The 23562-nt window shown below is 43.0% G+C and overlaps 2 protein-coding genes across 6 annotated transcripts; both read right to left on the bottom strand.

Annotated features, from left to right (window-relative positions):
• Positions 1–3760: 3760 nt before the first annotated feature.
• Positions 3761–18205, bottom strand: RLIM (ring finger protein, LIM domain interacting). 4 transcript variants are annotated; one of them, XM_057400588.1, is made up of 4 exons: positions 18019–18204; positions 8040–8228; positions 7110–7193; positions 3761–6265 (listed from the first exon to the last, which is right to left on the bottom strand). In XM_057400588.1, the coding sequence occupies exons 2-4, from the start codon at positions 8206–8208 to the stop codon at positions 4731–4733; spliced, it is 1788 nt and encodes a 595-aa protein (XP_057256571.1). In that variant the 5' UTR covers positions 8209–8228; positions 18019–18204; the 3' UTR covers positions 3761–4730. The 4 variants fall into 4 exon arrangements, with proteins under 4 accessions (XP_057256571.1, XP_057256579.1, XP_057256589.1 ...); XM_057400596.1 differs by lacking the exon at positions 18019–18204 and adding an exon at positions 12658–12676; XM_057400606.1 differs by lacking the exon at positions 18019–18204 and adding an exon at positions 10883–11047.
• A 2486-nt stretch (positions 18206–20691) lies between these two features.
• LOC130594624 (uracil phosphoribosyltransferase homolog) lies at positions 20692–22115 on the bottom strand. Of its 2 annotated transcripts, none has more exons than XM_057400625.1 (2): positions 21854–22115; positions 20692–21082 (listed from the first exon to the last, which is right to left on the bottom strand). In XM_057400625.1, exons 1-2 carry the CDS (start codon positions 22005–22007, stop codon positions 20856–20858), a joined length of 381 nt encoding a protein of 126 aa, XP_057256608.1. In that variant the 5' UTR covers positions 22008–22115; the 3' UTR covers positions 20692–20855. The 2 variants fall into 2 exon arrangements, with proteins under 2 accessions (XP_057256608.1, XP_057256617.1); XM_057400634.1 differs by lacking the exon at positions 20692–21082 and adding an exon at positions 21211–21358.
• Between the last annotated feature and the right edge of the window lie 1447 nt (positions 22116–23562).

The following is a 23562-nucleotide window of genomic DNA, read 5'->3' as shown; positions in this document are numbered from 1 at the left end:
TAAGGAAAAATAAAGAAACCTGTTACATTCTCAGTGGAATTCAGGGCTTCCCAACCAACAGCCTTACTAACAGGTAGTGAAATGCACGAAGGGGCCTCGGTATTTTAGCTTAAGGGAACAAAACCAGATGAATCAATCAAAACAAACTCAATGGCATGTTTTCCCATAAAAAAAAAAGAGGTAACTTCTATCAAAAGGAGGTTGGGAAGCCCTGGTATAACGGATGAAAACACAAGTTTGATGTACTTTGGGCAAGTTACCCTTGATTCTCTCTCCACCCTCCTCCTTCCCTCCCTAGCCAAACAAAAATCCCAGTGTATGCGAGGGTGGGAAATATGTCTGAATTAGTTATAAATTCCCCTAACGTGGCTCCAAGCCAAGCCTCATCCAAAGCACCTCCTCCTGGGAGAAGGCAGAAGCGCAGGCAGGCACTGCCGTAACCACAGAACCTCACCAGCTCCACCAGTACTACACACCCTTCCCTGAGCAAGGAGCAAGGATGATCAGTGAGAAAAACAAGACATCAGTTACATGAACACATACACTAATGAAAAGCATCCCAACCTAACCGTAAGGCTGTGGCTAAGCCAACATGATGCTTTGTATCATAGAGCGATGGTGAAGATCACGCTGGGAGATTCAGAAACTCCCTCATTGCACTGTTAAAAGGCAGACACCCATGGTCAGACTGTAACTGCGTTTCTTTTCTCATCTTCACATTAGACCCTCATCATTAGGAGAGCACGGGGAACCTCCTCTTTGTGTAGGCAACCATTTTGAGACAAACGTGGACACAGATACACCAGGAAACATCACTTGGACTTGCCACATTTGCATAATCCAGCCAAGTGACAGGAAACTGGAGTGACAGCCATTGTGGTCCATTGTGCCAACTGTGGTGGGAAATCCATTCATCCTCAAGTGGGCACAATGGACAATTCCAGCTCCTTCAGCACTGCTGGGATATTCGTGTCAGTGCAGCTGCTGCACCTGCACATCCAGCCTTCTCACAAAAGGTCATTTATTGAGCAATGTGCAGTACCTACACCAATCAAATCATTTCTAAATGAGATCAATTCACTGCCTACAATTTCTCTGCAAAAAATACCCCGACTTGTGCAAAGAGAAACGTAAAAACCCCAGGAGTAACTTCAGTCTTTTAATGGACAAAGCCCCAGTTAAAAAGAATCCAAGCACCCAAAAGTCTGTACTGGCTTATAATCTGAGTTAAACCATCAAACATACTGTTAAATAACACCACCACTGTGCGTTCTTCTCTGTTTTGGCCTTGTGACTTGCTGTGTATTAAGGTCCTGTTGGTAGAAGGAGGAAAGGAATTAAGCTCTCACAGCAGATAAGATATTCCCAGCAGGAGCGTGGATGGTTTAGCAGTGTGACAAAGCCACCACGATAACTACTGAGGCGAGCAATAACAAAGAACTCCCTTCAAAAATAAAGCTACAGCCTTCAGCGTGAAAGGAACCACGCTGCTCCGAGCAAGGAAGGCTGAGAGGCTCCCACATGGTGGCACTGCAAACCAGGCAGCAGAGGCAGCCGGGCAGCCTCTGCCTCTTCACTCCCATTTCTGCACAACCAGGCCTCTGAACACAACAAAACTAGCCATTTTAACCCTTCTGTGGCTACAGGCAGCAGTTAACACGGCTGGATCCCTCCATGAAGGTGTAACCTAAGGGAAAGGTTAAAACTTAGGGGAAGTTTAGATTAAGGAAGAAGTTCTTTACTGTAAGGGTGGTGAGGCACTGGAATGGGTTGTCCAAAGAAGATGTGAATGCTCCATCCCTGGTGGTGCTCAAGGCCAGGTTGGACAGAGCCTTGGGTGACATGGTTTAGTGTGGGGTGCCCCTGCCCATAGCAGGGGGGTTGGAACTGGATGATCTTAAGGTCCTTTCCAACCCTAACTGCTCTGATTCTATGATTAAGTGGCAAGTACAAATACTCAATAGCAAAATGATCCATAAACTGTGAATTAGGCTAATTGCGAGCCCTGTTATATTAAGAACATCCTTCGTATTCGGTTAGCAACCCAAGAGTTAATATTAGCTTTTTCTAACTCCCATCTAACTTTAAAAGAATAGAAACTGAATTACCAGAGGCCAACAGATGACTCAGCTACAAAAAAGAGGTCTTTGCTGTATCAGCAATTTAATTCTGCCAACTCCTCCAGACATCAGACAAGAACCACCCCCCCCAGCACCTTCAGCACGCTCAGCATAGGAAAAGGCACAGAAAACATTGAGAACACTCAAGGTCTCCTGACCTGAGATTAAATTATTTGTTCTTGGTACCATTTGGGAAACCTCCAATATTTTATTAGTTGCTATTGTTACAGAAAGATAAAATGTTAAGGCATGCCACTATTAAGCTATAACAAAACTGTAAAGTTGATTCGACCAATGTGAACAGTTACTGGAAACTCGGAACGTTAAAAAGAAAGCTATGTTGAATGATAGGTATCACAGCCGTGCTTCACATTGATTTGCACTAGCGGGCTCCTCTCTGGTCACCAGCATTAGTCCTCAGAGATGTACATCAGGCTTTTGAAATCTAATATGGTATTCACATAAAGAGGGGTTTTTCCTTCTAATTCTATGCTCCGTAGTCAGTAAAGCTACTGGAAACTGCAACTGATAGTGTATGTATTTGCAGCGTGAAGGCTACTAGAAGAAATTCAGAAGTGTTATTTTGTTGAGGAAATTTTGGCATAGAGAGACCAGCACCTGAAACAGCTCATTTCCAATTATACAGTGATGCATGTCAAGAGGGAAAAATGCAAAACCCACAAGCTTATTGATTCATCTGTTCAAGAAGAATGCACCCAGGAAGCCCCACCAGGAGGAAAGCAAGCTCAAGAGCCAGTCAGGGTTTCCCACTGAACCAAGCACCACAAAATGCACACGTAGGAAAACTTTGGAATTTTGGGACGTTGTGGAATCATTAACTAGCTGATGAGATGTTCAAATGGCTTCGAGCAGAGACTACAGTTTATGCAACCACCACTGTAAAACACCAAACATGTGTTTTAATTAGGAAAAGAAAAAAGAGATAAGCCAGCTTTGGTTTTATCATGTGAGGAACAAGCAACATTTCCCACAGAGCCAGCAAGAGCAGTCCATATCCCTCAGCAACTACTGCCCTGGAGTCCAGATACATACTGCTTTCCCTGTCACATGTGAAAGCCAGGAAATAATCATTACAGAATAAAACAAAACTGATCATTGAGGGTGAAGGATCTTTTCCCTGACACAGATGAGCTGAGGCACATTCTCCAATTCTCCATTTCAATGTCACACACCATTTAAAAAGTAAATTAATCCGCTTTTAATCTGTCCAATAGGAGCATGAAGAGTTTGATATTCTTAGACCTGGCTACACAGTTAAGTGTAATCCCATAATCAATTATTTTCAAATTTAATCTAACTCTGATAATGGTTTCCAGTTAATACTTCAGCTATTTTCCTGTGGCACTCAAGTCACAGGCTACTAACACTGGATGCATCAGCATGTTCACTCAACAGATGCAGAGGTTGCCAATATAATCAAAAGTGTTTGGGAAGAAAAAAAAACGAAACCTATCAATACTTATTTGCTGAATAGTTGCAGAGAGTTGCCTCAAAAATTGGAAGTAAAAGCTGATAGAAAATTAAGCATAAACCTCATTGAATGAACTGGTACATACTGGTTTGTATTATCATGTATTAGCAACCATACCAAGAAATAACCAGCCCCTAGAATAGTCTCCTTTTTGGTGGCATTACCAAGCCAAAACACTGCAATTGTAACATTTAATTTCCATTTTTTTAATGCAATTAAGATGTCTAATTCAACTGGGTTTATATTACAGTAGCTGTTCACATAAATAGTACAGATATGCACTGCTCTTGACAGGTACACAGTTACAAAAGCAGCTCTCTTGTATTTAGTTTGCTCTCTGTGTGGTGGGTTTTGTATGAAAAGCATTCTTGATTTCTAAACATGGTACAATTTTAATTCTTAATGCGTTAGTACAACAGTGCATTGGAAAAGTACTGAGCTTCTACAAAAAAGCTTTACAATTTTAAAACAGATTTTTTTTTTTCTTCTTTATTTAAACAAGCATAGGCAATTCTTATATTTCCACAACAAGATAAATATCCCAGTTAAGCTAACAGCTCATCCTACAGCGTGTCATAGTGATGGGGAAAGGGCTAACTAACATTAGTGTTATTTACACAGACATGTCCAATATCAACCCAGGATGAAACTTAAAAGTAGGTTCAAGTGTGCAATTAAGTTCACATTATTCTTTCAGAGAGTTGGATTTCTTGCAAAAACTCCTCCTTGACTCAAGTACGTTTAGCTGGGATGACTTCTCAAAGAGCTCCTCATAAGCACAATCTTGAGGACATAACGTTTATTGGACTGGGATGGCAGGGGCTGGGCGAGAGAAAGAACTTAATACTCTTCACAAAGAAAAAAAAGTATGTTTAAGTGAGTAGATGCCTTTGGACAAGTGAAATTTAACACCCAAACTGACTAAATCTCGAAAACTCTAATTAAAGAAACTTTCCAATTTTAAAAGCTTGAATCCAGAGAAAATGCTTTCATGAGGGAAGATTCACTCCAAGTCATTACTATACATTGAGGTACCACTCAAAAAGTGGCCATAAAGGAAGTGACTTCTTTGCCCATCACTATCACACTAGCTGCTTGGCCATAAATCCAGATCTCATTTAGACAACACTCTCTCTGTTACCAGAAGCTAAGACTGCTCTGCGACAAATGGGACAAGTGGAATTCTCTGATAACCAGCGATCAATGCAGTGGACGTGATATTCGTGCGAACAAGGCAGCTTCCGGAGCTTGTTGCCTTCCGTGTACTCGGTAATACACACACTACAGGTTTTCAGAGCATCGCTCTCACCAAAATTCCTCATTGCTAGGTTGTCAATTTGTTCTTTGGTGAGTCCTCTTGGTTGGTCATCGTCATCTTCATTTAGTAGGAAAAACTGTGCTAGGCTAAGGAATGGTAGAGAACCACTTTCTTCAAACGTGACCGAACCCCTCGTATTCCGACCTTCCCGCCTGGCACCAGATGTTGAACCACCTTCATTGCCACCTTCATACACCTCTCCTGAGCTAACATCTGTACTTTCATTGCCTGAAGTACCACCACCTCCATTCTGTGGCTCAGAAGCATCCACATTCTGATTTGGAGTTGGGCCACTAGGGTCTGCATCACTATCACTATACATAAAGTAACTCAGCTCTCCAAAGCCTGTCATTATCTGCCTTAGCATAGTTTGAATAGCAACTGATGTAGTCTCGCTCAAGCCTGTATTTAAGATCCTACGGATTGGAATCCTAATGGTACTGACATAAGTTCTCACTCCAGCCCTTTCTGAACGTGAAAACGTGCGCCTAAACCCTCCCCGTTCACTTTCGTAGGTGACGGTGTTGTTGGGTGTCTGGGACCTGGACCGAGTTCTGTTGGCTATGCTGTCTCTTTGCCGGTACTCTCCTGGACGAACTCTTCTCACCTGAAGATCAAGCACTATGGTAGGAGGCCTCTGCCCAGGAGCTGCAGACTCACTGGTACCGTTAGTTTCTGAAGAGCCTGCTGCTTGAGGAACAGGTCTTGTTTCAGGGGTTGAAAACAGAACTGCATTTTCACTTGGCATCTCAGTCCCCACTGTATGCTGCCTTAAAGTCACATGCTGCCTAGTTCTAGAGCTTCCCTCGACTTCATTCACTGAGGAGTGGTCAAGTGTTTGAGATGATGTATTGTGATGAGACCTGCGAGGAGTCTCACTAACTGGATTAATAGGTGACCTACTTCTATCAGTCCTAGCCCGTGTTCTCCGCTGTTCTGGACTCCTACTTCTTGCTCTCCTCTGCCCTCTAGGAGGGGAAGCTTCCTCAGTTGTTGGCTCCTCTGAAGTGCTCCTTTCTGATCCAGGCTGCCTTACAGATGGTGATTCGGACCTTGGAATTTCAGAGTCACTTTGGCTGTTTTCCAAATCCTCCCCACTGGAAGGCTCTACAGATGGCTCATTCTCAGTTTCTGGATTTGTGTTCCCATTATTACGGTTGACATTTATTTCCAAGCTGAATCTGAAGTCACCACTATTGGGGTTAGTCCGGCTCACTGCTCTCCAAGACTGGTTTCCTCGTTGCCCACTTCTTGTTGTATTTCCAGTCTGTCGGACTGAATTAAGCCAGTCTATTATAGAATCTCCATTTGAAACATCTTCTGCGGACTCTGCACCTGTGAAAAAGACAGGGAACTACCAACATTAGAGTACTGAGCTAATTTTGGAGCGATCTTTTCCAAGAACATAATTGCTTAGTTTAACAAGTGACAATTTAGAAGTGCTTAATCCTATCAAGTGCTATTGTGGCTTCACACGCAGCATTACAATTCTTAGCTACCAGAGCTCTTTTAAGGGAGCAGGAGTGGACATTTTTCTAGTAAGTACAGATAGGCTGCAGCCATCACTTAGCAAACAAGTCATCAAAATAACACACTATCTATCATTCAATGAATGGAAAGTCACATTTCAGGTGTCTTAACACATCAATATTTTGTGTTTTCCTTTCCAGACAATTGGATGATCTATCAACCCCTAAACAGACAATTAAAGTTTATCTTGACCCTTCACTTGAAGAATAGCTTTATAGCAAATCTATCTCACCAAAGAATGAACCCCAGTGGTAAGCTCCAAGCGTCCTCCACCAATCTCTATAGAAGGGGATAAAAGCAATGTACCATCTTTGGAAGGGAAGAATGGTGACTAAAAAGAGAAGGACTGCCAGCGAGCATCCCAGAAGGGAGCACACAGGAAGACAACCTTTGAAAACAAAAGAGAAAAACTAAAAGAAAACAAAACCAAACCTAAATCAAACTTAATCTTGATACCAGTAACAGATGCATTACGAGTGAAATCTGTCCCAGACTAACCTCTGCAGCACGTATCAGACATAACGTTCACTTAGTTCCAGACCAAAGCTCACCTTGCACCTGCCTAGGCTTAACTTGTTCCACTCCTGCACTCAAGTTAAGGTCCGTATGGGGTGCTAAAGTTAAGAGTTTTCACAAATACTGTATATACCTCTATTCTCATCACTGTTTTGCTGTGGCGGACCTTCTTTAACTTGGTGTAGCCTTCTCAGCAACTCTTCTTCAGTAATTTCACCTTAGAAAATAAGCAAAATTTTCCAAAAATATTTCCAAATCATATGTATGGCAAGCATTATCAAAAGCTTCTAAAGAAGGTACAAGCCACTGCTTGTCTTTTTGTCTAATTAAATCCTGCCATAATTAGATTGCCAAGCAGGTTGCTAAGGGGAAGTTCCGACACTTCAGCATGACTGTCCCAAGTAAGTTTTGCTGAAGTGGAAAGATCCAACAGTTTCACCTATTCAAGACAGATGTGCTTTCTGGTTCTGTAACCTCTACAACTTGTTAGCAATTGTTGTCATCCTATACCAATTAAATGGCTGTCCAGAGTAAAATACTTAAAATAACACCTTCACAAGCATGAAAAAAGTTTAGGTTAGTTCAAGCAACGTTTTAAATGAGAACTGGTTTGAACTGGGTATCATCCTATAAAGAGTCAATTTAAAGTCAATTGAAAACTGACATTAAAATGGCCATGCAGAATCTTGTATTAGACTACTTACCCTAGTTACAAACTCTTAACTCACCAGCACAAAACTTTTATATAGATGCTTATGGGAGATTACTTTTCAATCAAAAATGTCTAAGGGTTCACAACTGGAATAACTCTGGGTGCTCCCACCAAGTCGTGTAAACCCTAGGCTTTCATATCTGATGAACCCACATCATCCTGACTACCCCTCCAATAGTCAGGGGACCACTCAAATTTGAATATGCACAAATCAGCAAGAAGCTGCTTCACTTCCTACCATGGAACACAACTGCAGCACACAAACTAAATGGGTGAAACAGTTTCAGGAAAAAATGACACAAATCACCTACAAGCAATCCTTGCAAACGTACACACAGAAGCATTACCTACCTGGTGTTCCTAGCAAATTGTTGTCTCTCATAAGCCTGTAGTCCTCTTCACTCAGGTTGTTTACAAACTGATAGAAAGCTTCTTCTCGATCTAACCGATCCAGCTGCCTCTGACGTTGTGCTTCCGATTGATCGATATTCCCTTTATCACTGGAATCTGAGCTTTCCATCTTGATGAGTGGAAGAGTACCTAAAAAGGACAAAACAAGCCCTTTATCCAGTGTAGTGAAATACTGGCATGGAATTCTGGCATGTTTACTCTGTGCTACAATCTTCATTGTTATCCTTAAACTGGGGGGAGAAGTAGGTTATTAATGAAGCTTCAGTTAAGATGAGATGCATAACTGCAAGGGATCAAAAGTGAAATCATTCTCCAAGCATAAACCTCTTAACGAATTACAAACAAAATCTATGCCCATCAATAAAGCAGGAAATATGAACGCATGGAATATCATCAGCCATAACCCTTAGTCCATCTTACATTTACTTAGTTGACTTGCTGTCCATGACACTGCTTTTTAGCATACAATATTCCTAACACTGCAATTGCCTCCCAAAGCACGCCTTACAGTGCCATACCAATACAAGGCATAAGCCATCCTTGATTGTACCCTCTAAAAGAGCACGGGATTATACATTTATTGCTTCTTCCTACCTGCTACAACAAACACCCTCGTCACCATCCAAGTGAATTTTAACAGAATGAAGGGGTTTATGAAGAATTCAAATACAGAAGATGAAGATGCTCCGAAACATCACGTGTCCTATTCTTTTCCTCAAAAAAGGAAAAGGGCTTGTAAAACCAACTTTATAGTTTTAAGTCAGGAGAAGAATCTGCTTGCATTTTCAGCATTTACTGAATTATTAATACTGCTAACTAAAATTTTCAGGACAAAACTCCACAGCTTACACCAGATACAACTCCCAATATAAAGAGCTGTCTTCTGTATTCCATATTTTTAATTATAATCGTATCCTCCTTGGTTTTCATTTGCATGAGATACTTGACAATGTCTCCAAAAAATTATTGATGAATGACATGTCGATATTTGATAAATATTCTAACAAAAGACATGCAAAGCAGGAGACATTCTGACACTAGTTGCACTATGCAAATATATCAAATGAGTTAAAATAATAACTAGTTTCCTTAATCACTACGCCTCGCTATTCACAACATCAAGAATTTTCCCCTACAACTGGTAGAATCTAGTTACTCAGAGAGGCGATTAGCAAGCTAATCCTCTGCATGCTAAAAAGCTCTGCAATAATGTTCCCCATCAGAAAACATTCCTTTCATTTAAACCATACTTCATGTGACACAAAAATACTGGAAGAATAAAGCTTTTCTGTTTCTCACTGGAACATTTCCAACACTTCGACATCTGTCTAGTGCAAAAAGCATCTTTTTTGGGTTTGTCAGCACAGCTGTCAAGTCAAGACTGCCCACAGTTTACATTAGTGCTTCTCCACGGAAAAGCAGCACCACACGCTCTCCAGGGGCACTTTATTTCAGCTGCTATTGAGAAAATTAAAGTGCACTGAAAACCTCAGTGTGCAACAGTACAAGAATTCCAGAGGATGGGGCATCTCATTATTGCAGACATGTAAATTATAAAATAGCTGCTCCAACCCTGTCTTCAATTCTGACACAGTAGAACTCACTTTTAAGTTAGTCACACTACAGCATAAGTGACCTATTGCCACTCAGTAATACAGTTTGCAAGGCTACCGGTGTTACTTGGTTCTGTGAATTTCTGTCATTTTACCAATTAGGCTTATTTCTGACCTTTTTATCAGTAAGCAGCAGCGATCTCTAGGGTTACTACTGTTTAAACTGGAAGCCTATCGGCTTTCTCTGCATTTCTAAATCTCTAGTGCAATCTGAAGATGTCACGGCCTGCCTGAAGACTCGCATGTGACATGCTGTCAAATAGGCTGATAAATGAACCCTCTCACAGTGGAAGTTGTGCAATGGTTTCAGCAGGTATGTTCAGCTCTGACTGGGCTCAGTGATGAAATCTGTATGCCCTTCAAATCTCAGACGTATTTCTAATGAGAACATAGCTTGGCTTGAAACTCAAACAACTTTTTACAAGCTTTCTGTAACAGAATTATGATTCCAAGTAACTTCATTTAAAGACATAGTCATTCCAAGAAGACACCAGAAACACAGACAGCTGCTTTTAAAGGAAACAGCTGAATAAAGCCGTAAGTAGAATGAGCCTCTCATCCAAACTGAAGCCTTGAAAGATGTAGAAGTTCTCCAGGGATACACATCAAAACTAACCAGCATTCCCTTTTTTAGGACAACAATAAAAAAAAGCTGACAGTAAGATTAAGAAAATAAGGGAATGTATTAAGATGCTAAGGGATGGAAGCAGCATAAAGTTGTGTAAAATATCTTCCTCCAAGTGACTGCCACCTTGGTATTTACTGACTTCTAAAGACATAGAATGTCTTCATAAAGATGGCAGTATTAACATATTTGTAAGCATTAGACTAACTCTACAACAGCTTTTAAGAAAGAAAAACCGCACTATGCACACAAAGCATGACATTTGTTTACTGCTTATGCTTTGAAATTTTCCTTTTAACTGCAAATTCCAGTGCTTGCAGGCACCTTAACTATGTAATGCCTACTGAACTCAAATACATTTACCTATTCCATTTCAGAAAATTAAGGGGCACCATTCCTGGTCATGGAAAATAGGAGTTTCTAAAGAAGCTTCAGAACAAGTGAAGTATGTGTGCGTGGAGAAATAAATATCTTCTTTACCCCCAGAGCGATGTACACTCTAATAGGTGATGCTTTAGGAAATGCTCAGAGTAAGTCAGTCTTACTGATTTAAAAGTTTGCTCCTCTTCTCTCCTCCATCATCTCAGCTCTTCCTCCCTGAACCATAAAATCAGCTCTTGGTCAAGACTGAAAAGATGCTATCGCTAAGAAAAAAGCTGCACAAGTAGGATCTTGGATTAAGAATTTAATTTACATTAGGACTATTTTTACTAGTGACAAACTCACCGTGTTTTCCTTTTGCAAGCTTCTGTAATAGATTACACTCCCCCACCATACCCCAATTCCATGCTGTTTAGTTTCAATGTCCTAGGAACGCCATGAATCTATACAGGATATTTACACAATGGAAATACAGAAACACATATATGTGCATCAGCACCTTCTCCCTAACTTACTATTGACAGCAATCTACCCCAAGGCTTCTGCTACCTTCTGTCTTTTCACTGTCCACTTAGCTCATTGTCCACATTGTCCTTTTTAAGCTTCACACCTCACACCACTGCAGAGCTCTACCAGACTGAACTTACTAGAATATTTAGACTACTACTGCCTCAGCATGACTCCATAGATCCCATCTGGCTGTAGCACAGGATCTCCATGGTGGCAGTTACTGTATCACCTCCTTCCTACTTCAGCATGGTACAGTACTGTGAAATAACATGGCCCTCACTCAGGAGTCTGCTCTCAGCTCATACACGGCAGAAGATTAAGACCGTCTTAAGGAAGCCAACTACAGTAACACAGGGAAACCCAACAAGTATACTATTACCTTACAACAAAGCAACCAACATTTGATTATCTAATAAGCAGGTACGCTTCAACTCTGCTTCTCCTAGGGGTTTAGTTCAACTCAGAGGAAGACTTTGTTCTTAGCCAAGTTAAAAGATTCACAATTTCCTTCTTTACTGTCCTTCCTTGTCAGCAGCGAGTTGACAAAGGGTGGGGAAGGTCATGTCTATGAGCAGGAAGTCCAGATCTGCTGATTACTGCCGACTTCAGCTGGGATATCAGGTGATGAAAACCTCTTTATGGAAAAACAGGGGGGACTGCCTAAAGGTTGCACAAAACAAGTGAATTACAACTAGAATAAATAATTTTCTTCTATAAAATAAAAAGGAGACAGGGAATATTCTTCACCAGCTGAATATCCACATTAACTACAGTGAATTCTTAACTGGTGTTCCCATCCTTCCAAAAGTCAGCAAAGTATCTTCCCTGCATTTATGCATTAACAATCTCAGAGATTTCAGAGCACAAATGACCAAATGTCTCTCCACTGCTGCTAGAGACTGCAGGAGCTAAACCAGTAAGCCCACAAAACATACTGTTTGTTACATTCTTTTATTCAAAAGGAAGTAATACTGTGCTCATTTGGAGAGGAAAAATTTAAGAGTACTAGATATTCCTTCAATAAACTACTACTTATTCCTTCAATAAAGTACAATAAGTATTTTATAATTTCCCTTATGCCAAGTCATGTGTAAACTAAATCCAACCCATCAGGAATTTACTACAGCTTAAAACCAACCTAGTGGGACAGCAAGCAGTGGTAACTTACTTATGCTACCCATTTAGCTTCAACAATAACAGCGTATCTCCATACTGCAGAATTCTTCCCAGGAAAAGTACTAATGGACCATGAGGCACAGTGATAAATCACTAGCTCTTCCTCCTTCAAAAATGTGTAATATTTCCTGCTATCAGTTATCTCTATCAAACACCAAGACACTGCTTTAGCCTGCACTCCTGATTTTTTGAATTAAAACAAAAATTACATGTAACATTAAAACTCTCATTAAACTAACTAGGTAACACTTACCAGATGTGTCAAACTCAAAAATCCCTCATCTGCACCGTTAAACAGAAAAGCAATACCTAGAAATTAGAAAAAGCAATACCTAGAAGTTAGAAACCATCATGAGATTTATGGGGCAAGACTCAAATTCTAACAAGGATAAAGGCACTGAATTAAATGGCAGAAACAACTCTAACGCTCATGTGCTGTCTGTAACTTCCTCTAGAACTCCCCATTTAGGTGTTACTGGTATTCCAACGTTACGTGAGAATTTGTAGCGTGCTGTATGTTAGAAATGCTTCCTGAATCACCTCCTGTTTCAGCAACATAGTTACCTTTGCATAAACAAAAAAGATGAGGGCAATATGAGTGTTTCATAGATGTGTTCAGCAGAAGGCTAATTTCTCATTTATGATTCATAACTTCATCATAATTAGGTACTTAAACCGGTAGAGCACCTTGCCTACTTCCAGTCTGCCGAAATTATCAAACCCTTTGACTACAAGAAGTGACTCAGGAGTGGAAGCCAGAAATACTTATTTTCTGGTTTGGGTTGTTGCAGATTAACTATTTTTTCCCCTTCCCTGCTTTCACTGAACATAACTCAAAGACATTTTAGCTCTACAGCAGAAGTACAACACAGCTGTCTGTTTGAAGCACTTTCCATGAACTCTGACTTCAACAGCTCTAACATACCATCCCATTTGGCAGGACCAGCCCCAGCACTCTCTCCAATTCCATTTCTCAAATGACATCAGAACAGCAGCCAGGACAGGCAGTTCTGTTACGTTGGGTTCTCTATGCTTAAACAGAACCAGCTGCATGTGCAGTGTTCATCAGAGCCACCCCACCTCATAACTACTAGGTTATCCTAGAAGAACTACAAGTTGAAAAATAGTTTTCATGTCAGTCAACATCCAGTTCCTCAATACTCAAAGCTAGCAGAAAGACATTACAGAAACTACATTTTCATCTTAAATATTTCATCATTCAAGTCTGCAAGCTCAAAAGCAGGAGGAAAACCTGACTGTCAGTGAACCACGTCATTAAAGGAAAAAGATTCCATAAACCAGTGAAATGAAACAGTGAAGTATTTGCATTATACATGGAGCTTCATTATGTCAAGTTTGGTTTGTTGATTTTTAATTTCTGTACAGGTGCACAAGTTTCCTTTTGTGAGCACAGCAATGACTTTGACAACACAGGTACAATTTACTCACCTACATCTTCAAAACAGTAACAAGTAACAAACTTTTCTAGTTTTCTGAGTTTTGGATACACTCTTTCTTTTCCTGCTGTTCTTGCTTTGTATTGACACTCAGATGAGCAGTATCTACACTCTTAACTAGATTTCTACTATATTTTAAACACTCAAGAACTATGTCCTCTTTGCCTCAAAAAATATCATGGAATATGTAGCACTTTTGAAAAGCTAGAAGGAAATTGTCTTCTATATAGTGTTCCATGTAAGCTGCTACAGAATTTAAATGCCATCTTAGCAAGGAGTGTTAAACATGGACTCAGCTATTTCACTACCCCAAGTATGTTTCAAAGGGAAAGCCCTAAAACGAAATATCATTCTGAAAATACATTTTAAACAATAGAAAGCAGTTGAATACTTTTGCAGAACAGTTGCAGAAAACTCCACAGAATAAAAAAGGAAGGAAAACATTTCAAGGGAACCAACTGCTGAAATTAAGAGAAACACTCTTGGATGTACTGTGAACTCCTGAGAAGCCAGAAAGTGAAGAAACCAGGAGTACAGAATCCCAGCACTCTCCAACAGTCCCACAGTATCTAAGGCACAGAAGGAAACTTACTGTATAAATTCCCAACTCAAAAAGACCTAGTTATAAACCAAAGAAACTCATTACAGTCTTCCAAATTTATCTTCTGTATGAAAGGGTAAAGCTTAGCAATCCCAGAACACTGAGCCCATGTGGAATGAAGACGGAGCTCTGAAAATAAATGCACTAAGAACTGCCAGAACGCAGGGCTTCACGTTAGCATCTGCACTTACTAAACCAACATTTTTTCATATGCAAGTTGAAAAAATTAAGATACCTACTGCCTTTAAATTCAGATAATCTGCTTAGTGTGTACACAAGATGTAGCAAGTTTCCAGGAGTGGAGTCTCACAAAATGATGCTCTTTTCCACCAGAAGTCAGCTTCCTGCTAGGTCAGCAAGCAGAAGGGCCACTCTGAAGCTCAAAGGAAGAAGTAATGGAGCACGCAAGTAACCAGTGTTGATACTGAAAGCCAGTGGTATAAACAAGATCGATACCAAAGGAAGCTGTACCCACAAAACTATACAATGACCAGCATGTACTGCTCTGATTTCTGAAGAAACAGAACTTCTGGTTAGTGAAAGCACTGAGCCAACCATAACTGAGTTTCAATTAGAAAAGAAACCCGCACTTTTAAATTTACTGCCAAATCTCACCATCTCCACAACAGTGCTGCTAATACAGCTACTACTGAAAGCAAAATGCTGATAAAACATTGACAATCATTACAACCACAACCCACACAGGAATTCCGATACATGGATTTTGGTTGTTGAGGTCTAGTGCCCAATAGAGGAGCAGAAAATCAAATTAAGCAAAAATTTATTTGAATTAAAGTATCTGAAGCTTCAAATTCCATTTCTGATGATATACCAAGGCAGGCAAGCTCAAGCATTTTAACATGACTACGTGCACACACATCTTGCATATTGAAATTGAGAGTGCTCCAAGCAAAATGTTTTTAAGTTACTAAATTAAGAGAAAATGTGAGCTGACTTTTCCATATTCATTTATTGTTAGATGGTTTTATGAGACCATATGACTGCAGACCTCCCTGAGTAAAAAGCTGAGCTTAAATACTGCACATCAGCAAAAAGTTAACACATACCTCATTAATGTAAAGCTAAACAGTTTGAAGGAGACACAGGCTTGTGTGCTTCTTATGATCTTAACTGCAGCCAGGAACCCATGCAAAAGCTAAGTCAAGTCTCTGCAATGCTTCTGGCTATACCTGCTCACCATCTGAAGCTTCTGACTAACTTCTGAAGCTGCTACACTGTTTAGAAGTATTGTTTGAGATGCACAAGGCCATCATAAAATTATCTTGAAGAAGGAGGCAGTCATGTTTGGGTTCATCCCTTCCAAGGTTCATTTCTGCAAGCTCAAGAGATGGTAAGTACTCAAGGCTGAGATTAAATTGCAAAACCTTAGATAAACAGCCGATAATTTGGGTTTGGGGATTTCAAAGTTTTAATATATGGAAACTGAGTTCTCCACAAAAACAAATCAGAACAGTCCAGTAACACGTTAAGCTGTATTAAATTGGACTTAAGCACAATCTTTAGACTCAAGTATATGAAGTTATAACACTATGTTATGGCTGTAAAAAAAGTAGTATACCACTTCCACTGCAACTACAAGCATTCTACTAAGATTAAGGAATTTATTTTGCTATATTCCCATAGAGAAGAGAAATAAAGGAACAAGCTAGGCAGATACATTAATATATGGGTGTTTTGAAACCATTTCAAATTAAGAATCACACTCTCAATCCCCCTAAAAATACCAGTGCAAAATGAGGAGGGAAAGGAAAAAGAAAAAGACACACAATGGAGATTCCAGAACTTGTAACACTGCTTTCCAGTACATTTGGGCATGTCTGTGAATTCAGGAATAGGGAAAATAAATATGATACAGATGACAACCACTACACGCTTGAAAAATGCTGGTGTGGTTACTTCAGTGACAAACATTCATGTAGTCAGAATTGCTGATGAAGAGAACACTGTAGTTGTTGAGCTTTAGTGGTCTAACATAACAAGAAACCCTTAATTTTATAACATATGGTGTGCTTGCTCTTGTTAGGAGCAGGCAAGCCATAATTCCAAGCTATAATTCCTTTAATTCCAAACTGGTAAACCTGTGGAGGGAATACAGTCTGCTTAACTGCTACAGTGGACCACTACAACAAAACTAAGCTTCTGATTTCCAATTATGATAATTAAGTGCACAAGAAACAGCCAACTGTTTAGTTAAAGAAAAAAGTAAAAAGAAAAGGCTTGACAAATCACTGCAATTGAAATTCAGGGACAAACTGGTGTCAGAGCTTCTTTAGCATTCTGACAACCATTTTCAAATAGAAACTAACCAGATCTGCTCATACGAACAGGGAAAATAAACGAGCTCTGTGATGGTACTGCTGGGTACAATTGAGTCTGAATTCTAGCTTACAAGCTTCTCTGTATAGACTCTATCTTCCTGAAAAATGGTGAAACAAAAAACCAACCCTGTATCTGTTGCTGTGACACCTTTTGTCAGGTTCTTCTATTACACACTAAAATAAAAAACATAACAAACCTTAATAGCAACATTATATATACATGCACTATTATATACAACCAGATATTGCTCATCTAGTAAAGTAAATCACTGAAGATGGAATAGTATGTATATCTAGCTGGACCTGACAATTTTGAAAACACAGTAAACAGAAACCTTAACTGTCAACAAACTATTAAAAAGGGAAGGAACAACTTGCACAGGAAACTAAGATGACAGAGCAAAGATGACGTGATTAACTGGAGAGAAACTCGTAGGGCAGGGATAGCAAACATCACGGGTTTTAACAGGTTCCAAGCTGATCACGACCCTCACAACACAACATGCCAAGTGTTCCTCTTGCCCGTGTCCCACGAGAAGACTTCTCGTCTCAACTCAAGGGAATAGCCTGAAAACACCACCCTGAAGAGCTACAACTCTTTAAGTAGGCACTAAGTCGTATAGCGAGGCCCAAGACAGTGCCTATAATTCCCCCAAGCACCCTACCCCTCCGAAAAGGGGCTAATTTCAGTTCCTCCTCCAGCCCAACCAGATGCCTAGAGAGCGAGGGGCCCAGCAGCCCTCCCGGAGAGGGAGCGCAAACCCTCCTCCAGCTCCAAATGGAGGAAGAGGTTCGCCCCGCTCCGCCGGGAGGCCCTGCCACACACCCCGGGAGAACGGGAAAAAGCGCCCAGGGTGACAAAGCCCGGCACATCCCGGGGAGACGGGGCCGAGGATCCCCGCAGTGCCCCGGGCACACCCGCGCCCAGACCGCCATCACCGCCGCCAGCTCTATCACGGCACCCGCTCCGCCTCTGCCGCGGGGCGGCTTCGGCCTCCCGAGCCCAGCGGAGCCAGGAACCGCCCTGCGCTGCCCGGGACCCCGCAGCCCGCATGGCGAGGACCCAGAGCAGGGGCAGAGGGACCCCACAACCCCCGGCTCCCCCCCCACTCCCGGCTCCAGGCGGGGGCCGCAGCCGCCGCCGCCGCCTCCCCTGGGCCTGGGCCTCTCCCTCCTCCGGGCCATTTTGAGAGTTCCCCTTGGGCCTCACTACTCACCGCCCGCAGCCGCCGCCCGCCGCCGCCTCCCCAGCGCTCGTTCCGCTGCTCTCCCCGCTCCTCAGCGGGCTCAGTCCCAGCTCGCCCCGTTCCGTCCGTCCCCGAACAGCCGCAACGTCGCCCTCCCTCCCCTCTCAGGCGGCCATTTTCTGCTCCATTGTTACCAAGGAACGGGGGGCCGGAAGCGGCCGCCGGCCAAACGGAAGTGAAGGCATACGCGCGTCTGCGCAGGCGTCGCCGCCCCCTGCGGGATGGGTGGAGTGGGGTGGGGTGGGGAGGGGGAAGGAAGGGGGAGGAGCAGCGCGGCCCAGTGAGGGGAGGAGGAGGATGGCGGGGTACAGCGGGCTCCGAGCCGCCGCCATTTTGGCGAGGGGTGCAGGCCGAGGGCTGCGGGGAGTGGTTGATGGGAGCCTCCGCAGGCTCCCGCTGCCCCGAGGAGGTGCGGAGCGTCTCGGCCCTCGGCGGGTCCCGTTAGAGCGCAACAACACTGGGGCCTGGTTTGCCACAGCAGCAGGGCCTGGCAGTGTCGGGACCATTTCATGTCACCTCAGTGTGTGGTGGGCAGAGGGGCCAGCGATCAGGGCCGGGGTGGGCAACGCTTGTGAAGGACGAGTTGAAAAGCGGCAGTGAGTTGGTGGGGACGCTTTCCTTGCCCTGTAACCGTGTTGTGGTGGTCTCTGCTGCTGAAGTGTGTGTTGTGTATTCAAGCCAACTGCCAGGCTGTATAAAGGGCGAGATACTCCTGTTTTCCATAAGACACTGAATTAACACTGGACTACACATGTTCTCTAAGGCTGGTTCTTAAGTTAAATTTTCCTGCAGTTCCTCTTGCCACTGAAACTCCAAATGGCATCTGTGATACCTCCAGGGACAGAACATCTCCTTAATGGCATCCCGGCAGAGAAAAGAGGTCAGGAACTGGAAACACACAGTGGGAAGAAAACTGGCTGAAAGTACATAGAAACAGGAGATAAAAAAACCCTCCAGTCTCAGCTTTGAACCCAAGGGGGCTTGTGCCGTATTGGGTATCAGTGCTAGTTTGAGGAGAGGGAAAGGTTGCGGCTCTTCAGACTTGTCTCCCATAGAGGATGGAAGGGATTCCCACAGAGTTCTGAGAGCTCCCATCTTAAAGCCTGAAAAGTTTATTTTGCAAGGAATATAGAGGCCATTCCCTCTTATATAGCGATACCTGGGAGAAGGGACCGACACCCACCACACTACAGCCTCCTTTAGGCAGTTGTAAAGAGCAGTAAGGTCTCCCTTGAGCCTCTTCTCCAGCTGAACACCTCAGTTCCCTCAGCCCCTCTTTGTAAGATTTGTTCTCCAGACCCTTCACCAGCTTCACTGGTCTTCTTCAATCATAGAATCATAGAATAGGGTTGGAAAGGACCTTAACATCATCTAGTTCCAACCCCCTGCCATGGGCACTAAACCATGTCACCCAAGGCTCTGTCCAGCCTGGCCTTGAGCACTGCCAGGGATGGGGCATTCACAATTTGATTGGGCAGCCCGTACCAGTGCCTCAGTCTTACCCATCTAAACCTGCATTTCTAATGTTAATTTCATGGAGTACCCTAAGCTGTGTTTGATGAAAGGTGCAGTAAAAATAATCACCTCATTGCCAGCAAAACATGTTCTGGAGGGGGCTGGTGAGAGGAGGATGGCAGCTAAACACAGTAGGAAATGTGTAGGAATTTAACACCCACAGAGGTGCCATTTGTGCCTTTTAAAACTCAGTTCCTCGTATACAGAAACAGGAAGATGATCTGGTGACCTCCCGTTTCATTCTGTCAGCTGAAGTGCGATTTTAAGGTAGGAGTATGAGCTGTGTCTGAAGCCATGTGGATTATCTGAGCAGGTTCTTGTGCCCTGGCTGGATTTGGTTCTGGTCACGGCCATGTCATTGTTCCAGTGCTGTGTCTCTGCCAGGCAGCAGCAGCACAAGAGCTGCCTAGAAGATGTGCAGGCAGCATCCCTGCCTGCTGGCTGCAGCACTGCTCAGCAGGTAGTAGAGGATCCGTTTTTGTCTTATTAAAGCAGATGTCTTTATGATAACACAGCTCTCCTGCTCAGAGTTAGAAACAGCTTTAAAGGTTTCCAAGTGACTTAGAAACATTATTTGCAATTGGTTATGGCTGATTTTCTCCTTCCTTAACAGCAGCTCCGTCTCACTTGGTCCAGGTAGAAACAATAAATAGTTTGAGAGCTTCAGAACTGCTTCACATCAACAGTCACACATCGGGGTTTGAAAGCTTCAGAATGAACCAGGAAACAAATACAAATGTGGTGTAAAAATGAGGCAGAAGAACATGTTGGCAACCCACATGTCTGAGTGACTGATCCAGCTCCATTTTGGCTTCTTCTGCTGACCTAAAGGCTAGATCCTTACACTGTGCCTAGTGCTTGCACCATGTGTGCTACATTCCTGTGCACGGCACGGTCAGGCAGGTTCCTCTGCATCCCTTGGGTCAGGCTGAGGACAGAGCTGCAGTGAAAGGTGCGTGTCCAGGAGCACAGTGTCAGCTGAAGACACAACGTGTCTTTGTTCTTCAAGGCAGCCCAAAACTTCAGGCTATGAAAGAATAAACAAGCTAAAGCAGAGAGTGCAGCAGTTTAAACAACCCTAGCATTAATGCTTGACTTTGTAATGATGGAGTGCTTTGTTATTATACCTGATTCGATGTTCAGGCTGGAGCTGTCCAGAGCCAACCTAAGGCAAGTATTTCCCCTTTGGTTAAAAAGATTTTTAAACATACCCTGATTCAACTCCACAATAATAAAACGTCGGAAGAAACTCTGGTAATGTCATGGGGTCACATTTGTTTATTCCGAGGGGGTCAGTCTGTTCTAACATACTTCCGTCCAGAGTGTGTTGGTAGAACAGGATGAATATCCGTCATTAAAAAGGGAATTCCTGGATGATAAATTTGGCACCTTTCAAGAGAGGGCGAAAGCCCCAACTTGCCATGAGGTGCAGAGAACAGGCTGAGCAGGATAATGACGCTTGGTTGTACGCCATGTTCTACAAGAACTTTGACAGCCTCAATGACAGTATTGCCAGTACCTGAAAGGGGAAACAATGATCTGTTTAATATCTCCCCTCTCCCCTTGTTGGAGAACTTGTCCTCAGCCACCCAAGGACATCCGTGCTCATACTGGGGCGTGACTGAATGACAACACCGTCCTTTCCCCCTGCAGAACTATCGCCTCTGCATGTATTAACTGTAGAAGGCTTTGGTATCCTGAAGAAGGAACTTCCTCCCTGCTCTGAAACAGCTCTGCTGGGTTTGAGCACTGAAGTCAGTGGATTTGATTAAAGCCCCGAGGCAAGAAAGCTCATCTAAAATAGTAAAATAGCAATTAAGAGCTCCATGTGTAGAACCAGAATTAAATCTTACCCTGGAAAAGTTACTTCATCCTGACGAACTCCTCACCACACTTACCAGATTATGGGTTTTTTGGTAGTATTAACTGTATTTAATTCTAAAGTAATTTACTTCTAGGATTCTAATACTAATCCAAAAATGTCTTTTAACAGCATGAGAAAAATACGGTTTGAGTCTTTTCTCATGGCACATATTAAGAAGTTAAATTGATAGCAAGTCTTAATGCTGCAGCCTTTCTCACAAACACAGGCGTGCCCAGGTGATCTGCTCTGCATTCATGCTGGTGCAGGCTGGCTAACACGTATTCTGGCACAGCCTGACCAATTCCCTGCTATGGCACCTAAACCAAGGGAAAAACCTAATCAAAGCCCCTGAAATTTGGCAATTTCCCTTTCAATTCCACGTCCTCCCTGTCCGGATGCGTCGAACTGCACGAAACAGACACTCACTGAGTATCGGGTACATGAGCAGAACCTTTCTCCTGTAGATGTCTGGTGGGAACTTGGCGTAGTACACTTTGGCTCTCTGCGTCTCCTCGTCGCTCTGTATCAGGATCTTCCCAATGCGGATCGATCTGCAGCAGTCTCGTAATCCTTGTTCCATTGCCTCTCCTAAGAGGAGCAGCACCAAAAGCCAACAACAAATTGTTGCACGCTAAGAAAGGGCACAATTGCATGAGGCTACGATTGAGCAGACCCTGCAGTGCTGTACTGCTCACAACAGAGATTCTCCCACTCCCATTCCAGGTGTCAGAACCACCTGAAGCTCTTTTCTCTCTGTCTGGGCGGAGACAGACTCTGCTCGGTGTCACTCCTCTCGTGGGTGTCAGTGTTCACACCCAGCAGCACTGAGCCCTCAAAGGAAACGTCAGAACAAACGTGGGGTTTGGAGAACATCTTTGAGCTCTGCCCAGAGATGCCCCGGTGCAGGATGCAGTGCAGGAAGCTGTGGGGCCACTGGATTTTACATCCCAGACACAAAGGACTCTGCAGCATTGGGCAGAATAACCCTGAGCATGGTTCATTTGGAGCCCTGTCCCTGAGCTGCAGTGGTTGGAGCACACAGGACACTTGGCCTGGCCTCTCACAGTGAGCAGCTGATAGAGAAGAGGCCAGATTAGATCTGTGGCAGCTGTTTCTCTCCTAAGAAGTTAATGACAGACACTGCTTGATGCTCTGGGATCAAGGATACCTAAGAAGCAGGAACTGCTGGTGGGTTTGGGTAGACCCTTGCTGTAGAGAAGTGCTGTTGCACGGTTTTGAAAGGAAGTTGCTTACAGGCTTCCAAAACATTTAATTCATCTCATTAAGCAACCAGAAGCTGCCTACCCCTTCTCATTATGCTGACTCCACAGTTTCCCTTTTCAGATCTGCCTCTTTAATACTTGTGTCCTGTTGAAGTGCTCACAAACAGGCACAAGCCTGCCTGCAGAAGAGATGGTAGGGGTATCACATTTTGCAATAAGAGGGCCCTACAAAAGACTCAGTTGAAGGCTGAGCCCATCTGGGGATGGGAGTGAAAGCATGGCCTTTGCTGGAGCAAATGTGGTGTGTCTCTGTCACGCTGACAGTAATGCCAAGCAAAATAATGTAGGTAAGAGGCCTCACTAATAAAACATTTCAGGAAGCTACTGTAACATTATGAAAAGTAGGCTTTGTCGAGTTAACCAGACGCTTTCCTGAATGTCATGGTTTCAAGTAGTAGCGCTGGTAGAGTAAACCTTGAGTTAATGAGACATCTGATCTTGTCTCTCATGATATTTTGATGGAGGAAGAGGAACCGATGTAAGTCAATATGACAAGTATTAATTGGACTGAAAACGAACTGACAGGTCTCCAAGTGTAATTGTAAGCAGAGGCATCACGGAAGGAGGCACAGCTCCTTTCCTATGGGTTCTTGACCCTATGCCACTCAGTGTGTGAGCAGTGACCTATAACAGAATGTAAAATCGTTACTGGTGATCTGCAGGTGCGCAGAAGTTAAGGGCAGGTCGCTGATACCAAACCTAATCTGAATCACTTAATGAGCTGAGCTTAAGTAAACAACATGTTTTTCAATGCCAGCAGATGTAAAGTTGTTAGCCTATGAATAGAGCCGCAGCTGGACTACAGGGTGGGTGACAAAGTCATAGAAAACACTGATTCAGAAGAGGAATAAT

The sequence above is a fragment of the Pezoporus wallicus genome, unplaced genomic scaffold (genome assembly GCF_028554395.1).
Source record: "Pezoporus wallicus isolate ANWC-B61680 ecotype Strahan unplaced genomic scaffold, APGP_CSIRO_Pwel_v1 contig_8803, whole genome shotgun sequence".
In the NCBI taxonomy this organism is placed as follows: Eukaryota; Metazoa; Chordata; class Aves; order Psittaciformes; family Psittacidae; genus Pezoporus; species Pezoporus wallicus.
The sequence above is the reverse complement of the archived record's forward strand: the minus strand, read 5'-3'. Positions and strand labels throughout refer to the sequence as shown.

What these genes read in the sequence shown, in the direction of transcription:
- LOC130594624 (XM_057400625.1), bottom strand. Translation starts at nt 22,007, where the DNA reads ATGGAACAAGGATTACGAGACTGCTGCAGATCGATCCGCATTGGGAAG. An exon ending in GCTCATGTACCCGATACTCA is followed by an intron (nt 21,083 to 21,853) that starts GTGAGTGTCTGT and finishes TTCCCCTTTCAG; the next exon opens with GTACTGGCAATACTGTCATT.
- RLIM (XM_057400588.1), bottom strand. Translation starts at nt 8,208, where the DNA reads ATGGAAAGCTCAGATTCCAGTGATAAAGGGAATATCGATCAATCGGAA. An exon ending in CAATTTGCTAGGAACACCAG is followed by an intron (nt 7,194 to 8,039) that starts GTAGGTAATGCT and finishes TTATTTTCTAAG; the next exon opens with GTGAAATTACTGAAGAAGAG. An exon ending in AAACAGTGATGAGAATAGAG is followed by an intron (nt 6,266 to 7,109) that starts GTATATACAGTA and finishes TCTTTTTCACAG; the next exon opens with GTGCAGAGTCCGCAGAAGAT.